This window comes from Bombyx mandarina, chromosome 04 (genome assembly GCF_030267445.1).
Source record: "Bombyx mandarina strain Sakado chromosome 04, ASM3026744v2".
NCBI lineage: Eukaryota > Metazoa > Arthropoda > Insecta > Lepidoptera > Bombycidae > Bombyx > Bombyx mandarina.
The window spans coordinates 17,112,633-17,130,363 of record NC_143211.1 but is presented as its reverse complement, the minus strand read 5'-3'; the positions used below and the strand labels follow the sequence as shown (position 1 = coordinate 17,130,363).

Below are 17,731 nucleotides of genomic sequence, written 5' to 3'. Positions count from 1 at the left end.
ACCAACTTATTGCGCTTTGTTGTTTAATAATAAAAAAAATGGCAACATTCTAAGTTTACAATAAAAACCTGGCAAGTTTCGTTTAAAACCAAATTTAAAAATTCGATAGTTTTATGGTGAGATTATTTCATTACTGGCTGTGTATTGTCCTCCGGGAACCTTTTCGGAGCGGTCAGTAAAATACGAAATATAATTAATTATAAATGGTTATTCGCGTCAGCGACCGCGGTCGGCACATTAACCAGTGAGCAACATACGTAGGTGGCTTATTACCAAAACTGCCTAGTAAGCTGAGTGGAGCGAGGTATCGTTTCCCTAAAATAGTATTTTTTACCATTGAAGATTTAAATATAACATTAGGCTTACTCGAAAATCTGACTGTGGCCTTCGATTGGTCTTGGTCAGCTTGGAAATCCAATTTCCTAGACCTGGACAGGTGGAACTTGACAAACTCCACATTGATGCTGAGAGAATCTTTTCTTTCAGCGTCGGAGAGCGGAGACCACTGGGCTTCTTTGAGGCTGGACTTCTTCCCGCCGTACGGATGGAACAGGTTCACAGAGAAGTCTGCCAGGCAACCGGTCACGCTGAGGCCGCCCATGGCTACGGCCGGTTCGGCCATTTCCCTGTATTTATTTTAATGAGTTGTAAGTACTTAATTAATTTAATTAATTTGTATATATAATGCATGGAAGTCTTTGTTGATAATATTTTTGAAATACCTTCACCAACTTATTTTTTACTGGTGGTAGGACCTCCTGTGAGTCCGCAAGGGTAGGTACCACCACCCTGCCTATTTCTGTCGTGAAGCAGTAATGCATTTCGGTTTAAAGGGTGGGGCAGCCGGTGTAACTATACTGAGACCTTAGAACTTGTATCTCAAGGTGGGTGGCGCATTTACATTGTAGATGTCTATGGGCTCCGGTAATCACTTAACAGCAGGTGGACTGTGAGCTGGTCCACCCATCAAAGTAATAAAAAAAATTATTTATATTTTTAAATCACAAAGTTCTTTAACGCGCTTGTTGTTATAAACTCAGTGAAACGAAAATGATATTCAAAAAGCGACACTAAAACGAGACAAACATACATCCTATATTTGAAAGGTTTTAATTCTAGTCGGTGTGAGCCGTTACAAAGCTAGTAGCGTCACCTGTCGGTGGCCCGCTTGGAGCTGAAGACGATGTGCAGCGAGGGCAGGCGCAGCAGGCACTCCACGCGCGAGGCGGGCAGGCAGCTGAAGCGCACGCTGGACGGCTGCAGCGAGAAGTGCACGATCACGTCCACCGGGAACGACGCGTACACGTACTGCCCGTACGAGCCCTCCGCCGGCGCCGCAGCCGACGCGGACGCGCTCGCAGACGCGCACGCCGGTGCGGGCGCGGAGAACGACGCCTTGCTCGGTATCGGCTCCAGGGTCTGCTCCAAGAACTCCAGGATGTGCGGGCTGATGATCGTCTCTTCGGGGATGCTCTGCAGCGTGATCCACGCGAACAGGGACGCTTTCTTGGTTCCCACTTTCCTTGAGGTCGTCGTTTGGGGTGACGGAACTTCCTCCGGTACGGTTTTCGACTCGTAATGTACCTAGCGTTTGATTAAATAATCAAGATGAATTTATTATACATAATATGCTACTATATAATTTAATTTATATTTCTTAGAAAAAATTAATTTCGCAACAATTAATATTTTATATAGATAGGTCGTGACCATCGGGTCATTGCTCAATAGAACAATTTGCAACAACATTCGCACACATAGACGTGCGCTTAAATTTAAATTAATAAAATAACTGTAACCTTTTAAATAATAAATCAATAATTAGATGATGACCGAGCTTTGCTCGTTTGTTTTTTAATAACGCCATCTTGTTGTGTCTTTAAAGCGGTTAGTTGCCCTCAATTAAGAAAAATAGTATTATTATTCGCCAATAGAAAAAAACATTTTCTGAAAATAAATCGTAGCTAGATCGATTTATCGCCCCCGAAATCCCCTGTATACTAAATTTTATGAAAATCGTTAGAGCCGTTTCCGACATTCAGATTATATACATATATTAATATACAAGAATTGCTCGTTTAAAGGTATAAGATAAGATAAAAGAAATAAATAAAGAGAAATATAATAATTCAGAAATGGACGAGTCTCAGATTAAATACATTTGTTTTTACTTCCAAATAATCTGAACAACTATCGTACTTATACTCGTATATTGTACGCCCATGTATGAATTATAAGCTTATTAAATTTGTAAATTAACGTTTGAATTGTTATTGTATTGCGATGATAATACTTACAAAACTTAAGACTAAGACAAATCATCTAATAAATTACAAATTACCTTGAGGTCAAGTCCAGGAACTCTGAAGACGGTGAGGTCCAGTACGGGCTGGTGTCGGGGCGCTGGGGGTTTGCGGCGTGCAGCCGTGGGCGACCCCCCGGCACCCCCCACTGCCCCCGCGCTCGCAGGGTTGGGAGCTGCAGTACCAGTCTCTGACAGACCCCCAGATGTTGACCGACCGACGCGCATACGCCCTCCACTGTTCGAAATAATTTTAGGACATCATTTTAGAAGAAAAATTTAAAAACATATTTTTTTAAAGTCTGTAACTGAAGATGCGCAGATATACAATTGTTCACGGCCATTGTTGATTTATCACTACATAGTATAAAACAAAGTCGCTTTCTCTATCCCTATATCCCTATGAATGCTTAAATCTTTAGAACTACGCAACGGATTTTGATGCGGTTTTTTTAATAGACAGAGTGATTGAAGAGAAAAGTTTATATGTATAATAACATCCATTAAATAGTGGAGAAATCAATAATAAATTACAGTTTCCGAAGCGAAGCGAGGGCGGGTCGCTAGTTTACTGTATGTAGATTTAATTATTTGCATAAAGTACTTATTTTTATGACAGTGTAAAGAGTTGAGAGCAAGTTGTGTGTTCTTACATTTTAATTTCGTCATCCTTCAAAGGTTCCTTGGTGTGCAGGACGCATTTCCCGCTGTTGATGTGCACTTTGACGTCGAGTTCAAAGTCTATGTTCGGCTCCGCAGTTTTGGCCTTGTTCTGTTTGTTGCTCTCCGAGCCCGGGCCGTCCGCTGGGGGCACGCTGCACAATACGAAATGTACAGGACAATATGTAACTTTCTAATAAAAATTACGCTGCACACGGTACCACAACGCTACTCGTCATTACACGCAGCAGCAGGCCGCGACCCCGCGCGCTGTGCAACACCCGCCCCGGGTGAGCCTGTAACGTCTACAAATTAATAGTAAACTAAAAAAGGTACTCACGAGTGGTCATGTTTCTTCCGCAGCTGCACGTGCTCGATGTCGTCGGGCCAGTGGTCGGGGTGCGCCGGCAGCGAGCTCTGGCGCTGCACCCCGCCGCCCCCCGACCCCGCGCCGCCCCCGCCGCCCCCGCGCCCCCGCACCGACGCCGACCGGGACGGACCTATACAAGTTGTATTGCCGGGTAATAATATATACTTCTTTATTTTGCTTAGATGGGTGGACGAGCTCACAGCCCACCTGGTGTTAAGTGGTTACTGGAGCCCATAGACATCTACAACGTAAATGCGCCACTCACCTTGAGACATAAGTTCTATGATCTCAGGTATAGTTACAACATACATACAACACTTTTTAGAGATACGTATCGACTCTGTTGTAATGTCACTGCAGTGTTGTCGCATAGCAACTCGCGGAGGACTTACCGGTGACCGGCTCGCTTTCCATAGAGCTCCAGCTGCCGCCCTCCATGATGTCGGCGAGGCGGTGCTCGTCGTCCCCCAGCAGCAGGGTCTCGCCGGAGTCCCCCACGGCGCCGGACGTCAGCACCAGGTTCGGTTCTACTGCAACACTACATTCGGAAGCCAATATTTGAATAATTTCTTCTTTCATAATTTTAATATTATTTGATCGAGATTGGCGAACTCATCCGTCATTAAGCTACCCAGGAGCGCGACATCACATTATAACTGCTGCCCCCGCCAGAGACGTGAGCTCTAATCTCAATACAGTTGTATAACGATTACTTTACATTTCAAACCTATTGCAGATTGTGGTGGAAAGGCAAGGCGACGCTATAGTGCGACATTCTGCCAACGTTTCTTATTACACGCTAAAGGGGTAACGTCTTGTGAAATTTAAAGGTACTTGACTTATTCTTATTAATCTCTTATAAGCGCAAATATAAAACAAGGCTAAAAGATAAATTAGAGATCTTGAGTAGAGTTAATGATGGGTACGCACGAGTGCGGCGGCGGGTCGGGCAGCACGAAGGAGCGGCTGCGGTGCGAGCCCAGGCCCAGCTTGCCCTTGGTCAGCGACGACGCGCGCACGCTCTGCCGCCGCAGCTTCTGGATCATGTCCCTGCGCACGCACTCCCGTCAGCAACGTTACAGTGTACCGGCTACTCCATCAGTTACGATTCTAATTATTGCATTGGCTAGATTTTGGCCTAAAATATTTTTTGTATTGTCATAGCGAATCTTGACCAATTGTGATGTTTCGTTAAATTGAGATCTTACATATCGTCGCTGTCAAACCAAAATCTGCTATGGGCAAAAACTCTATTTTGAATTAACGAGTAAAAACATTTTCGTGTAAAATTTTATAATATGAAAGTGAATTTTTAAGAACTATATCTAATGAAAGCTACAGATAAATATTAAAGCTATAGACACATAACAGTTTTTTTTTATACGATAGATAGGGTTGTCAACTATACGAAAAGGTCAAAAAGTAAAAATCTCAAAAAGTGCACATAGAAAATTTTAGTTTGACAACGACGATATATTGATTTGATCTCCGACTTTTTAATTTAATAATTCCAATTAATTTCATAAGTGCCAACTTGAGTCTCATCAGCCTCACCTTCGAAAGTCTTTGAAGACGAGAGCCTCGAGGTCGTGGAGGCGCTTCATCTCGTACTCGATGGTGGAGTGGCTGGCGCCCAGGGTGCGCAGGTCGTTGATGATCTTGGCCTGCTCGTTCATCTCCTTCTCGATCAGCTTAGAGCGCTTCTTGGCGTCGATGCTGCTGTCGAACACGAAGGCCGGCAGGTGGTCCGTGTACTTGCGCCGCAGGATGATGCTCTCCTGCAAGGAGCCACGGCAGGTAACGGTGCGTTCGTATATTCACAAAACCGATATATGTAATCAATTGATAGATTTAATAAAGTAATCTCAAAGGGGTTAGTGGTTTTTAAATAAATATATTTCATATTCAAAATAATTTTAAATGGCTTGATGACTTGGCCGAATTAATAAGGGCTTTCTTTAGCACAAAGTACGACACGACTCCGAGAATGGATATAGCGGATTTCAGCATCGGCGTCATTATTCAATATAATGCTCTGAATCACAAAAACCCTTCCTCAATTCCAGAAATGTCCCCACCGCCATCACCGGTCGCTGATACGGGGTGCGGCGACCGACTATACCGACGCGGCGATATTCACTAATTATCTCAGCTGTGGTTATGAATTTTTAAGGGGTAATTGAAATGGCGATTACATATATGATATATGAAAATACCGAACTGCCCCCTTTAGCTGTGTGAACAACATAGTACGCAGTCTCGCATAGAGACCATAATCCAATCCGAAGTGGAGGTGACGTTGTCAAAGATACCACTAAATATATAGTCAATGGTTTTTTGATTGATTTGATTGATCAGCCCATGGACGTCCACTGCTGGACATAGGCCTCCCCCAAGCCTCGCCACAAAGACCGGTCCTCCGCTGCCTGCATCCAGCGGATGTAATGAATAAAAATTGTAGTGGTACATGGCAGGCCCTACACACAGGCGCTGGTGCTGTGGTCCCGTACCTGCGAGCCCTTGCTGTTGTCGGCCTCGTCGTCCACGTCGCTCTCGTACTCCATCTTCAGCGGGTCCTCCTCCTCGAAGCCGGTGAGCATGGTGAGCGTGTGGCCCAGCGCGGACAGCTGCTTGCCCACGTTCACGTCCAGGTGAATGTCGACCCCTTCCATTTGCCAGGACACGTTGAGGAACCACTTGGCGTTCTCTAGAAAAGTGAAAATAATTGCGAGGTGTTGGATCCGTTCAAACATTAAGCAGAATGTGGCGTGCAGTGTTGTGTGGTCACCGTTGTGTGCGGCGGCGGCCGTGGCGGTCCTGCTGCAGACCTCGTAGGTCCCCTCGGAGACGCAGCACACGTTGAGGCTGGGCTCGCCGGGCGCCGGCTTCCAGTCGTCCAGCGAGGCCTCGAAGTCGTCCGCGAACCGCAGGCACAGCCCCACGAACCGACCCTTGCTCACCAACGCGCCCGAACTGCACGCGCCGATACTGGTGCTGTCCAGGGTCACCACCACCGCGCCGCGACTCTCTCGTCCCCAGGACGCCTATCACACACACACATATTGGTGCTATTTCTTTATCATATGTCAGTAGACCCAGTACTGTCGCCATTTTTTAACTACCTAACTCTAATTATTACAATACAAGGCGTGCAGAGAGAGTACATGGGAGGTTGTGAAAGATGACTCCGTAGCCCCTCCCCAGCCTGATTATGGGGCCGATCGACAGCCCTCTGGAGATTTTTGTGGGGACTCTGTGCTCCCCGCGGCCCCACATGCAGACGAGAAGTGGGACGACTCGGCTGGACGTTACGGCGGACTCTCACCATGGGAGGCTGGTTGAGCGGCAGACATATGCCGATGTCGTCCACGTTCAGCTGCAGGAACAGGGTGCTGAGGTGCGGAGCCGATATCTGTGACGTCAGTTGCACCTGCCACAGAAGAATGCGACCTTTACGTGAGAAGATAATTTTAAAAAATCTTAAAAGTTTTCGATAACCTAATATTACAGAGCTCAGTATTTATAGCAGTCGCCTATTGGTTGGTGCTGCTGTTAGCAAAAATTAATAAATATCCTTCATTTTTTTTTAGACAATTAATATTTAATGTTTTTATTTTTATATCGGATAATAATCCACTAGAAAGATACAACAGCCATGCTGTTATCGCAAATATTCATTATTATTTTTAATTGCTAGATGGGTGGACTAACTGACAGCCCACCTGCTGTTAAGTCGTTACTGGAGCCCATAGACATCTACGACGTAAATGCGCCACCCACCTTGAGATATAAGTTCTAAGGTCTCAAGTATAGTTACAACGGTCATATAACGCATCTCCCCATTATCCAAACTGAAAGACCGGCGTCACCTTCTCGAAGACCTGCTGCGTGGCGGTGAGCACCTCCTTGTTGAGGTTCAAGCGCTTCTCGTTCCAGTACTCGTACGCGTTCTTGTAGTTGAGCCAGACCAGTATGGCCTTGTCTATGGCCACCGGCTGCACGTACACCAGCGGCCGCTTCAACGTGATCAGCACCACCTCCTTGTCCTCGCCGCACACCATCTCCTCTTGGAATGCGTTGCGCATCGCTTCGACATGAGAGAACCGGTTAGTCAAATGAGATTTGAGAATTAGTGTTTATAGTATATTCCCATGTAACCTATGGCTTAGTGGTATCACGTGTAGCTCTGTGTCAATTAACAATTTAAAAAAAAATTACGAGGCAAATAGCAATAGGTAACACAATAAGTTTGTTCATATGTGACAAAGCAATGAGTACTAAATATCTAAAAATATTTTCGTTTGTTTTTAAATGTGCACACGAGGTAGAGGTTTAAAGATTCTGAAGTATTCCTTCTCATTCTTTAACATGTTAAATTCTATACAAGTGTTAGTCGCGAAAAATCATTTCATCAAGTTTCAAATCACAACGGTGCTAAAGAAGCCTTTACCTCAAAAAAAAAAAATTACTATACAAGCATTTTTTCAAAACGTATATTTGAATGTATGTTTTTGGCGTCGAAAATTATTAAAATGCGTGCCCCTCATACCGAGAGGTCGTATGTACGTGAACGGGTACCTACGAATATGTATTCAGTTCTTTTAAAAGCTATGCTTTGAATGTCAAAGCGCGTTCACTGTTAACGGTCTTTTTACACAGAGCCCATGAACATTGCAAAGTAAATACTGTCTACCGCGTTAAGACATAAGGTCGATATTACATTGGTACTAAATGACAGTACCGAAAGATAGGCAGTCCAGTGGATGACAGTGTAGCAATGCGACTAATGAAGCTGCTAGTTGATATACTGAATGAGCATATAGACTGTAGATGGTGGTATGGTGTAATGAATTTACCGATACGCGTGTTGAAGAAGGCGTACTGCTGGAACTCTGGCTCTGCTTCCTCGAACATTGCATTCCTTAGCAACTGCCCCAAACTCAGATTGACGTCCACCTGGATGAAAATCAAATGCTGGCCTTAACAAGCGCCCCCCCCTCTTAATTTGTCCTAATTTACTCAGCGGGTGACCCTTTGTGCTGAAGCTAGAAAACCTTTTTGGTTTAGTCTGTGTTTATTAATAAGAGAAGTTAAAGGCATACCACTTGAGCTACAAATACAGTCAGTTTCATATTGCCTTACTGGAGTACGGTAGACGCGATCACGGATCACCTGGCGTGGAGAGGTTAGCGAAGGCTGTGGACATCATACACCTCCAGACATGTTGAAGTTTCAATTGTAGCGTATAACCTCTGACCTTCCAAGCAAGAGTGCGGGTAGGACGGCGGTATCACCTGCGCCCTGGCGAACAGCTTGGCGCCGTGCGGCTGGCTGGGCTGCGACACGTTCTGCACGCGGTTGGAGATCTCGAACTCGACGGCGCCGGTCTCCAGGCGCACGGCGGAGTTGCTGGGCGTGGTGGCCGTCAGCTGCACGCGCTGCGCCACGAGCGACACGTCAGTGCGGGTGGGAGCCAGGGCGGCGGCCGGGGAGGGGGGCACTGCCTTACCTTGATCCTGATGGTGAGAGAGAACAGGATCCTGCTGAGCGCCGACGTGCTGGGCTCCTCCTCGCTCCACAGCGGGACCGGCTTCTCGCCGCCGTACACTTTCTGGACCACCTCGTTCACTTCCTGTGCAAGTTCATATTTAGAAGTAGCACATTAATGATTCTTCTTCTTCATTGTTACACTATTATACGAATAATCATCATGAAATGTTGGCATATATCTTTAGTGCACCTAAAGTTGCTAAACGTAACTTCTCGGGTTCTTCCAAAAACTCCACTGGAAAAGTCTCAATAAATAACGAAAATTTTATGGAGTTTATTCCAGTCCACGTCATCTCCTTTCATTAATTTCATCTCATTTCGCTTCATATGATTTTTCATATAACAGAATATAAGAAGAAACAACACTTGACTTAAAGCCTCATTACTAAGTCATAAAACTTAAAAAATAAATATACCCAAAGTGAAAAATTGAAGAGCGCACCTTCATAAAGACCTTCTGCACGAAGACGAGATGGTTGAGCAGGTCGGTGGAGAGGGTGTGCTCGAAGAGTCCGATGTCGGCGGTGGCGGCCAGGTACGTGCCGGGCCGCAGCACCGCGCCCCCCGCCGCCGCCCCCGCCGCGCCCTCCGCCACCCGCCCCCGCACCGCCACCCCCGGCAGCGCCACGCTGGCCGCCGCCGGCAGGTTCGCCTCCGCGACCTGCGCCCCCCCGCTCTATACGCACGCGCACACCAACCATCCACTGAAGCCACGACCACGGACAGAATCGCATTCGGAAAATTATTGATTTCTTTTTTTGCTGCACGCAATGTATGTATTACACAGTCATGAGGGCCGCGAACGAACTTGTTATGTAAAATATATATAGTTAGGAAATGAGGTTTCGTCCAGTCCGTACCCTCTAATACGTTCTTTGTAATTTAACATGTAGCATTATTTTCTGTGTTCGGGTATACACACCGTCGCCGCTAATTGATATTCGGACATATACAGTTGTGTTTTCAAATAATATGTAAGATGGGCGGAAAACATTTTTTTGTTTGAATTTTTTGTCGGATGGAAATATGAGAAAGAGCTGACAATCCACAGACATCGCGCGCTTTGGGAGATGAGATCGAAATCCCAATTGTATTGTAACATCGACTGTCTGGAAAACCGGAACTCATAACTGCATCGCGTCAGATATTTCTGATGCTTCCAGGGCGGTAGTACTTATGCGAGCTTACTGCACGCCCCATGATCAGTAATTATGGAAATTTTGCGAGTTTGACATGTATTACATAATTACTAAGCTATCGACGTTGAAATTTTGTGAGTCCGCAATGTATAACGAATGCAGCTGTCCGTTCCCGCGGGTCAATGTATCTGGCGCGTCAGTTGAATATTAACTGATACATTGATTGACATCTACAGAATGTCTACAGTGAATGATTTTTCGCTTGCGATTTATTGATGCTTGTGACAGAAATCCTCGGCACTAGCTTCATCTACTATTCCGATTTTTCCTAAACTGTTTTTTCTACGAATTCGTTTGCAGTTTTTTTTTTCTAGGACCATAATCAGACACAATTAGAATGCAACATGTTGATCAATATTTACATGAATTTTATCACAATGATCATACAGACTCATAATTCATTGGGAACATCGACAGCGAAGGGAGAAGCGTCGTGGTGCGCACCTGCAGCTTGGTGACGAAGCTGAGCGAGTGGTGCGGCAGGTCGACGGTGAAGTGCGCCTTGTGCCCCGTGACGCCGCCGCTGTGCACCTGCTCCATCTTGTACTGCGCCTGCAGCGACGGCAGCAGCGCCGCCGTTATGCTCACGCTCTGGCGGCCGACACCACACAGTGTATTGACGATTTAAGCTTTGCTTACTGGGTTGGCTAATATTTAGTAGTAATAAACGGAAGGCATAGCCAACCAGATGGTTTTTGGTGGTAGGACGACGTAGTAGGTATCACCACTCGGCCCATTTTTGCCGTGAAGCGTTTCGGTTTTAAAGGTCTGCAGCAATTGTGAAGATGTGTGGCGGCATTTACGTTTTAGATGTCTATGGGCTCCGGTAATCACGTAACACCAGATGGGTCGTGAGTTCGTGCACTCATCTAAGCAATAAAAAATAACAAAGTTATGTGTTTTTCATAATTAATAAGTTGAAAGTCAAAATTATCTTAGTTATTACAGTTTCGCTAATCACCTGTATGACGATGCTGAACTGTAGATGCAGGGGGTTGAAGAGTGGGTGCGGGGGCTGCGGAGTGGGGGGAGCAGAGTGAGGGGGCCGCGGCGCGGGCGGCGGGCTGCCCTCCGAGGACGACCCCTCCGCTCCCGCCACACCCCCCATCCCGCCCGGGCCGCCCCCGCGAGACATGCGGGATGAGGTGCGGGTTACGCCCAGTTCCTGTAATATTATTATTTAATTTATTTTGTAAAATACTTTTAAGTTATACTTATATTGGTGCGGCGCCTAGGAGTGGCATAATCAACATTAACAAGATATCAGTATATTTAAAGTTTTATCGCAAGAGTAAAGCGTTACATCGTCGTTGTCAAACCAAAATCTGCTATGTGCACTTTTTGAGATTTTTACTTTTTTACCTTTTCACAGCTTTATCTACCGTATAAAAAAAACTATTATGTGTCTATAACTTTAATATTTATCTATAGCTTTCATTTGATATAGTTTTTAAAAATTCACCTTATAAGAAAATGTTTTTACTCTTTAATTCAAAATAGAGTTTTTGCACATAGCAGATTTTGGTTTGACAACGACGATATGATAAACATTATTGAGACACATTGTCCGGGAGAGCCGGTTTGGCTGATGTGAAATGGCAGGAATCAAACAAATCGGACAATAAAAGATGTGTATTAGAATATGTTGTGAATACGTGTAGCTCTCATTGGTCGTCTCATTGGTTGCTGGTGTCGCGCCCCGTTGCCGCTAGTGCAGATCACGTGCTGTGCGCGTGATCTTTACTGGTGGTAGGACCTCTTGTGAGTCCGCGTGGGTAGGTACCACCACCCTGCCTATTTCTGCCGTGAAGCAGTAATACGTTTCGGTTTGAAGGGTGGGGCAGCCGTTGTAATTATACTGAGACCCTTAGAACTTATATCTCAAGGTGGGTGGCGCATTTACGTTGTAGATGTAACCACTTGACAGCAGGTGGGCTGTGACAGTGATCGCGGAGGGCGTGCAGTACCTGCAGCGTGGAGGAGAGGTGTCGGCTGGAGCGCGTCATGACGCCGTGCAGCGCGACGGGGTGCTGCGGCAGCTCCACGCGCACGGCGCCGCCGCTCAGCAGCACGGCCGCGTCCGCGCGCCCCGCCTCCCACGAGTACAGCGCCTGCGACTTGCCCACGCTCACGCGCACCACCGTCCTGCACCGACCGCGCTCACTCACTAACTTCACGTTCCGAGCCCCTCATTATCATCGCACCTCCCGCCATCGGAGCAGAGTTCATCCATATTGTCTAGAACCGCTGCGTTTATCGACAGTGCGTTTCCAAAGATCTTTTTTTCCACGTACCATCCGGCTTTGGAATGAGCTCCCCTCCACGGTGTTTTCCGAGCGCTATGACATGTCCTTCTTCAAACGAGGTTTGTGGAGAATATTTAATGGTAGGCAGCGGCTTAGCTCTGCCCCTGGCATTGCTGACGTCTATGAACGACGGTGACCACTTACCATCAGATGGGCCGCATGCTCATCTGCCTGCAAAGGCAATAAAAAAATCAATGTAGGGGAATGATACCGCACCGCGTTTAACTTACTAATCAGAATAATAAGCCATATATGTTATGTGGTTAACGTGCAGCGATCCACCGCGATCACTGACGTGAATAACCATGCAATTATACTTATTTATTTATTGACCGCTCCGATAAGGTTCACGGAGGACACCACACCCTCCACCATACCATCATAAATAACGTCACATCCATTTAAAAAAGTAAACGAAACGAAATCTTCTAGTCTCTGGAGACAGTGGAGGGCAGCAAATTACACGTACTGGTGATCGGGATGCCTGCCCTCCAGCAGCACGATCATGGCCCGGCCGAGGGTGGCGGACAGCGCGTACTGCCGCGCGCGGGACGCCGACAGCGAGCTCTGCAGCGACGTCAGCTCCGCCTCCAGCTTCAACCCGGACAACGAGGCCAACACTCGCGTGCGATGGATCCTGGTGGGATATGGTCGGCTGAACTTAGACCAGGTCAATTAACAGCTGTAGTAGGATAACACTGGTAGTAGGACCTCTTGTGAGTCCGCACGGGTAGGTACCACCGCCCTGCCTATTTCTGCCGTGAAGCAGTAATGCGTTTCGGTTTGAAGGGTAGGGCAGCCGTGGTAACTATACTTGAGACCTTAGAACTTATATCTCAAGATCGGTGGCACATTTACGTTGTAGGTGTCTATGGGCTCCAGTAACCACTTAACACCAGATGGGCTGTGAGCTCGTCCACCCATCTAAGCAATAAAAAAAAATTAAAATAAAAAATATATAAATATATTCTTATGTAATACAAGGTGTAAGAGATAATTCCCGAAAACAGCAGTCAACTACTACTACAAACATTCTTTATAAACATTAAACACACCCTGTATAGTATTGAGCCAACAGTACAGTTTCCAAGACGATCATTATCAATTCCTTAAGTAATTAAAAAAGGATAATCACTTATAACGTGGTCTGTAAATTGTTTTTAAATAATATTAGGATTTGAAGAACCTATAATAGATAAATGAGTTGTATACCTTGCAACTCCGACAACCACAATGCCCATGTTGCCAGCGCTGGACGACGAGTTGCTGGCGTTCTGCTCCCGGGAGCTGGGCCGGGTCGCGCGGCTGTGTCTGTACTGCTCCGGCAGGTCCGTTGTTACTGAGAACCTGCCAGTCGTATTCGAAATTATTCGATAGTTTGAACTTTGTTCACTAATAGAAAAGTTATAATGTTAAAAGAACCTAGAATAATCACAGAACAATTAAATAGTGCGATCGAGTGCTCGGGTTGTATCGACGCTCAATGTGGTTGACAAAAAATACATTATTACAAATTCGTGGTCACAAAGATATTAATTAAGGACTAGACAATCTTGTGACCGTCTTGTTTCTATCTTAGCTTGACATCAATAATTAATCAGAGAGAAGCAAAGAAAGGCAAGGTTTGTGCACCTGTGCGTGATGGTTTGCGCGTCCGGCATGTTGGCGTACAGGTCGAGCAGCTGGTACACGGTCCGCCAGCAGCGCGGCGCCAGCTTGTCGCCGCCGTCCGCCGGCGCCGGCCCGTCCGCCGGGAACATCGGCGTGTGCGCGCCCTCGTTCAGCGAGCTGTACCCTGCGGCCAGGGGGGGACACTCACGCCACACGGACTATGGACTCGCTTACCGCTTACGTCAGCAGAATCAATAGCTGCTTTACTTTCAGCTTTTTTGGAACGAAGTTCCTTATGAGACGATGCGGAGGGGTGCCCTAACCGGGAAAAACCGTCCGTAACGTAAGATTTGTTTGGTAGGCGAATTCACAGGGCTCTAACCAGAGGAACAGTACTTCGCATAACCTACCACCGGATCGGAAACGCGACCCACTGGGAAGATCCGGCAAGAAACCCAGTGGGCTGTGTCTGTGGGTTCATTTACTCGCCGAACCCTTCGTCGCAAGCGACGGGTTCGACGAGGACGGTGACCGGTGCTTGAGGTATCTAAAAGCACCGTTGATGGATCGGGAGGATCCGATATGACGTGTTTAGGCGACGTCGACTGGTTACCATTCGGTTCCCAGAATCCGGTAAGCTTTCAGAGTATTTTCTCGTACTGCTATACTAATGTGTGGAGCGGTATACACTAACAGAAAATGATGTACAACCACCTTCAATGAAACCTGAGTTACAGGCCATATGACCCTATGATTGTATGTTCGTTTTAACATCCCACGCTTTTTTTTAAACAAAATATATTTTACACTATTTTCAATTTAAATTTATTAAAATTTATTTTCTATTGTTTAGTTGAATTTTATATAAAGCGTGTCTTTTAGTTTTTTTTTAAACTATTAGTTATTTTTCATTTTTTAATTAAATTTTCTATAAAAGCGTATTTTTAAAACTATTAAGTACTTTAACATCAAACGATCTTATCGACTATAGATACAAATTATATAAATTGGCAAAAAATCGTATTTTGCAAATTGAATAATGGTATAATCTTATGAAATTAGTGTATTGTCATCGGTCCTCGATAAATCTACAAAGTTTGAATGAAATCTGGCCGTTTAAAGTGGGTTAATATCGCGTCTAAAGGAGTCAGTTACAAACATACATACAAGTGAAGCTAATATAAAGCGTGTAAAAATACAATGCTTACATTACTTTTCGTTAAATTCAACATTAAAATTCGATACATTTTTTGCAAGTCGATGTCAGTAACGAGACGCCATACGTAATATGATATATAGGGACATAATTTAGGACAGGGTCCTTAAGAAAGAAAATTAATGGTAATGCTAACATTCCTACCTAATTTCCCTTTAACACTTTTCCCGGTGGACCGAAGCTTCTGGGCGAAAGACTGCGGCCGCGTCCTGGTGGGAGGTTGCACCAGCTTCTGTTGACTGGGCGACTCCGAAACCACGGTCGGCAGCTCCAGGTTCAGTCCCGGCGTCGCCAGATCCCACTTGGGTGCGACCGTCGCGAATGTCACTTCTTTTTCTAATGACGAAACGCTCACCAAATTCTCTCTGTAGTCTGAAACTAATGTGAAACATTACAGACGGCCCTGACCGTACAGTTGATGACGTCAGCGCAGTTGTGCAGTGGGTGTGACGTACCCGAGGAGGACGCGTGCTGGTTCTGGCGCCGCGAGAGGCGGGTCTGGGTGCGCAGCTCCACCTGCGTGTCCTTCACGTTCTGGTACATGTTGCTGATCTGATGCAGCAGCCGCAGGAGGGGCATATTCACCTGCAGCAGGTAAGAATGGTGGAGCAGGTTCGACTCGTCATTACTGTTCACAGTTTTACTGCCCTCATTGTTTTTTGCTTTAAAAACACTTCTTTGTAATTATTTTTTATTGGTGGTAGGACCTCTTGTGAGTCCGCACGGGTAGGTACCACCACCCTGCCTATTTCTGCCGTGAAGCAGTAATGCGTTTCGGTTTGAAGGATGGGGCAGCCGTTGTAACTATACTTGAGACCTTAGAACTTATATTTCAAGGTGGATGGCGCATTTACGTCGTAGATGTCTATGGGCTCCAGTAACCACTTAGCACCAGGTGGGCTGTGAGCTCGTCCACCCATCTAAGCAATAAAAAAAACTTAGAAAGTGACTTTTATAGGACAAACATTACGATGATTGACGGCAAAACATACAGTAACTGTTAATCACTTTTATTATCTGAATTTTGTACTTATAAAATATTTTATAGTAGCTATAGTATTTATAGTAGTTTTGGCTTTTTTCTTAAAATCTAAATAACAAAAATAAAATAAAAGTGTATATATATTCCAATAACAACAATAGATTTTTAAGAAGTCTCGGGCGAACACCATTCATTATTTTTGACCAGCTTCAAATAACAATAAAGAGGAGGTTCTCGTTATAGGGGTGCGGTTTTTTTTATCCGTAGTTTCTTAGCTAGCAGTACAAAAGCCCGTACAGTGCAGTCGTACCGACCTGCTGAGATATGAACCGGATGCTGACGTTGAAGTTCAGCATAGTGCTGATGTGCTTCTTGAGCTGTCCCCGCGAGATGTACAGCACGTTGTGGCGCTGGATCAGCTCGTCCACGGACACGTCCGCCACCTTCTTCAGGTCCAAATCGATGGACACCTTCTCGCACAAGAAGGCCGGTGTTTCCGAAGGTAAGTCCGCGTGGACTTGACTACCTAAAAAAGTGGACTTCGTCACCAGCATATACAGACACAACGGCAAGGACACAGTCGACTTCACTGGTTCAGCGGGCCACTACAAACACGACTACTTCTTGGCAGAACTAGGTTCGCAACCTATCCTGTAGCTATGATTAAGAAGAAAACTGGAATTGGTCGCTTGGAGTTAGTACAAATGTAAGAGAGGGCTGCACTACACTAGACTCGTAAAATCATATACGCTCCAGAGATCGTATCTTTAATAAATTAATATACATTTGAAAAACAACAGACCTTTTTGCCATTTTGCAGATTGGCTTTTAATATTAAAATGGCGCAAAGTGGTTAGATTACCTTTCCCCTTATGCGAGTGTTGCCTGGTGAGGTCCCCCACGACGATGTGTATCCGCAGCGCGTCGGCCCACACCAGCAGCGACAGCGCCGAGCCCAGCGACTCCAGCGCCGAGCCGCCCCGCCCCGCCCCGTCGCGCCCCGCCCCGCCACGCCCCGCTCCGCCTACCGACACACTTACGTTATTAGGAGTGCACGGGAAACAAAGTCGGGGCCGAACATCAACGAACATCAAGAGTGCCATATGTATAGTTTTGATGAAAACAAAAAAAAATTAAAACAATCACGTACACATATTTTTAAATTGATTTGATACCTTGCGTGAGCTGATGGGCCGAGACCCTCAGTGCTGACAGGAGCGGCTGGAACACGAGATGCGCGTCCAGCAGCATGAGCGAGCCCTGCACAGGATACAGGCTGCAGGCCGGCAGTGACGTCACCGTGCGAGGGTTCATCTTCGACGCTGATATCATCGGCTTCTTGCTCTTCTCCTGCTGAGAAACAATAAATCAATTTTATACTTCTGGAGTTTTTATTACTGGTGGTAGGACCTCTTGTGAGTCCGCGCGGGTAGGTACCACCACCCTGCCTATTTCTGCCGTGAAGCAGTAATACGTTTCGGCTTGAAGGGTGGGGCAGCCGTTGTAACTATACTGAGACCTTAGAACTTATATCG

General features: G+C 45.9%; 1 protein-coding gene across 5 annotated transcripts in view; it reads right to left on the bottom strand.

Annotated features, from left to right (window-relative positions):
- Window positions 1–17,731, bottom strand: part of tweek (transmembrane protein KIAA1109 homolog tweek) — a 47,151-nt gene that overhangs the window by 13,930 nt on the left and 15,490 nt on the right. For 3 of the 5 annotated variants that reach the window (XM_089727200.1, XM_089727204.1, XM_089727202.1), the window contains 27 exons: window positions 17,372–17,549; window positions 17,059–17,220; window positions 16,511–16,722; window positions 15,670–15,799; window positions 15,359–15,592; window positions 14,020–14,182; window positions 13,600–13,734; window positions 12,857–13,024; window positions 12,049–12,226; window positions 11,043–11,246; window positions 10,526–10,672; window positions 9,325–9,558; window positions 8,842–8,964; window positions 8,627–8,770; window positions 8,189–8,288; window positions 7,202–7,419; window positions 6,658–6,762; window positions 6,121–6,376; window positions 5,843–6,039; window positions 4,887–5,110; window positions 4,263–4,382; window positions 3,725–3,870; window positions 3,303–3,462; window positions 2,956–3,117; window positions 2,342–2,540; window positions 1,154–1,584; window positions 367–626 (listed from right to left, as the gene is read on the bottom strand). In XM_089727200.1, coding sequence (XP_089583326.1) covers window positions 367–626; window positions 1,154–1,584; window positions 2,342–2,540; window positions 2,956–3,117; window positions 3,303–3,462; window positions 3,725–3,870; window positions 4,263–4,382; window positions 4,887–5,110; window positions 5,843–6,039; window positions 6,121–6,376; window positions 6,658–6,762; window positions 7,202–7,419; window positions 8,189–8,288; window positions 8,627–8,770; window positions 8,842–8,964; window positions 9,325–9,558; window positions 10,526–10,672; window positions 11,043–11,246; window positions 12,049–12,226; window positions 12,857–13,024; window positions 13,600–13,734; window positions 14,020–14,182; window positions 15,359–15,592; window positions 15,670–15,799; window positions 16,511–16,722; window positions 17,059–17,220; window positions 17,372–17,549 — 4,990 coding nt within the window. The remainder of the gene's footprint in view (window positions 1–366; window positions 627–1,153; window positions 1,585–2,341; window positions 2,541–2,955; window positions 3,118–3,302; window positions 3,463–3,724; window positions 3,871–4,262; window positions 4,383–4,886; window positions 5,111–5,842; window positions 6,040–6,120; window positions 6,377–6,657; window positions 6,763–7,201; window positions 7,420–8,188; window positions 8,289–8,626; window positions 8,771–8,841; window positions 8,965–9,324; window positions 9,559–10,525; window positions 10,673–11,042; window positions 11,247–12,048; window positions 12,227–12,856; window positions 13,025–13,599; window positions 13,735–14,019; window positions 14,183–15,358; window positions 15,593–15,669; window positions 15,800–16,510; window positions 16,723–17,058; window positions 17,221–17,371; window positions 17,550–17,731) is intronic. The other 2 variants (XM_089727203.1, XM_089727201.1) reach the window with 2 other exon arrangements.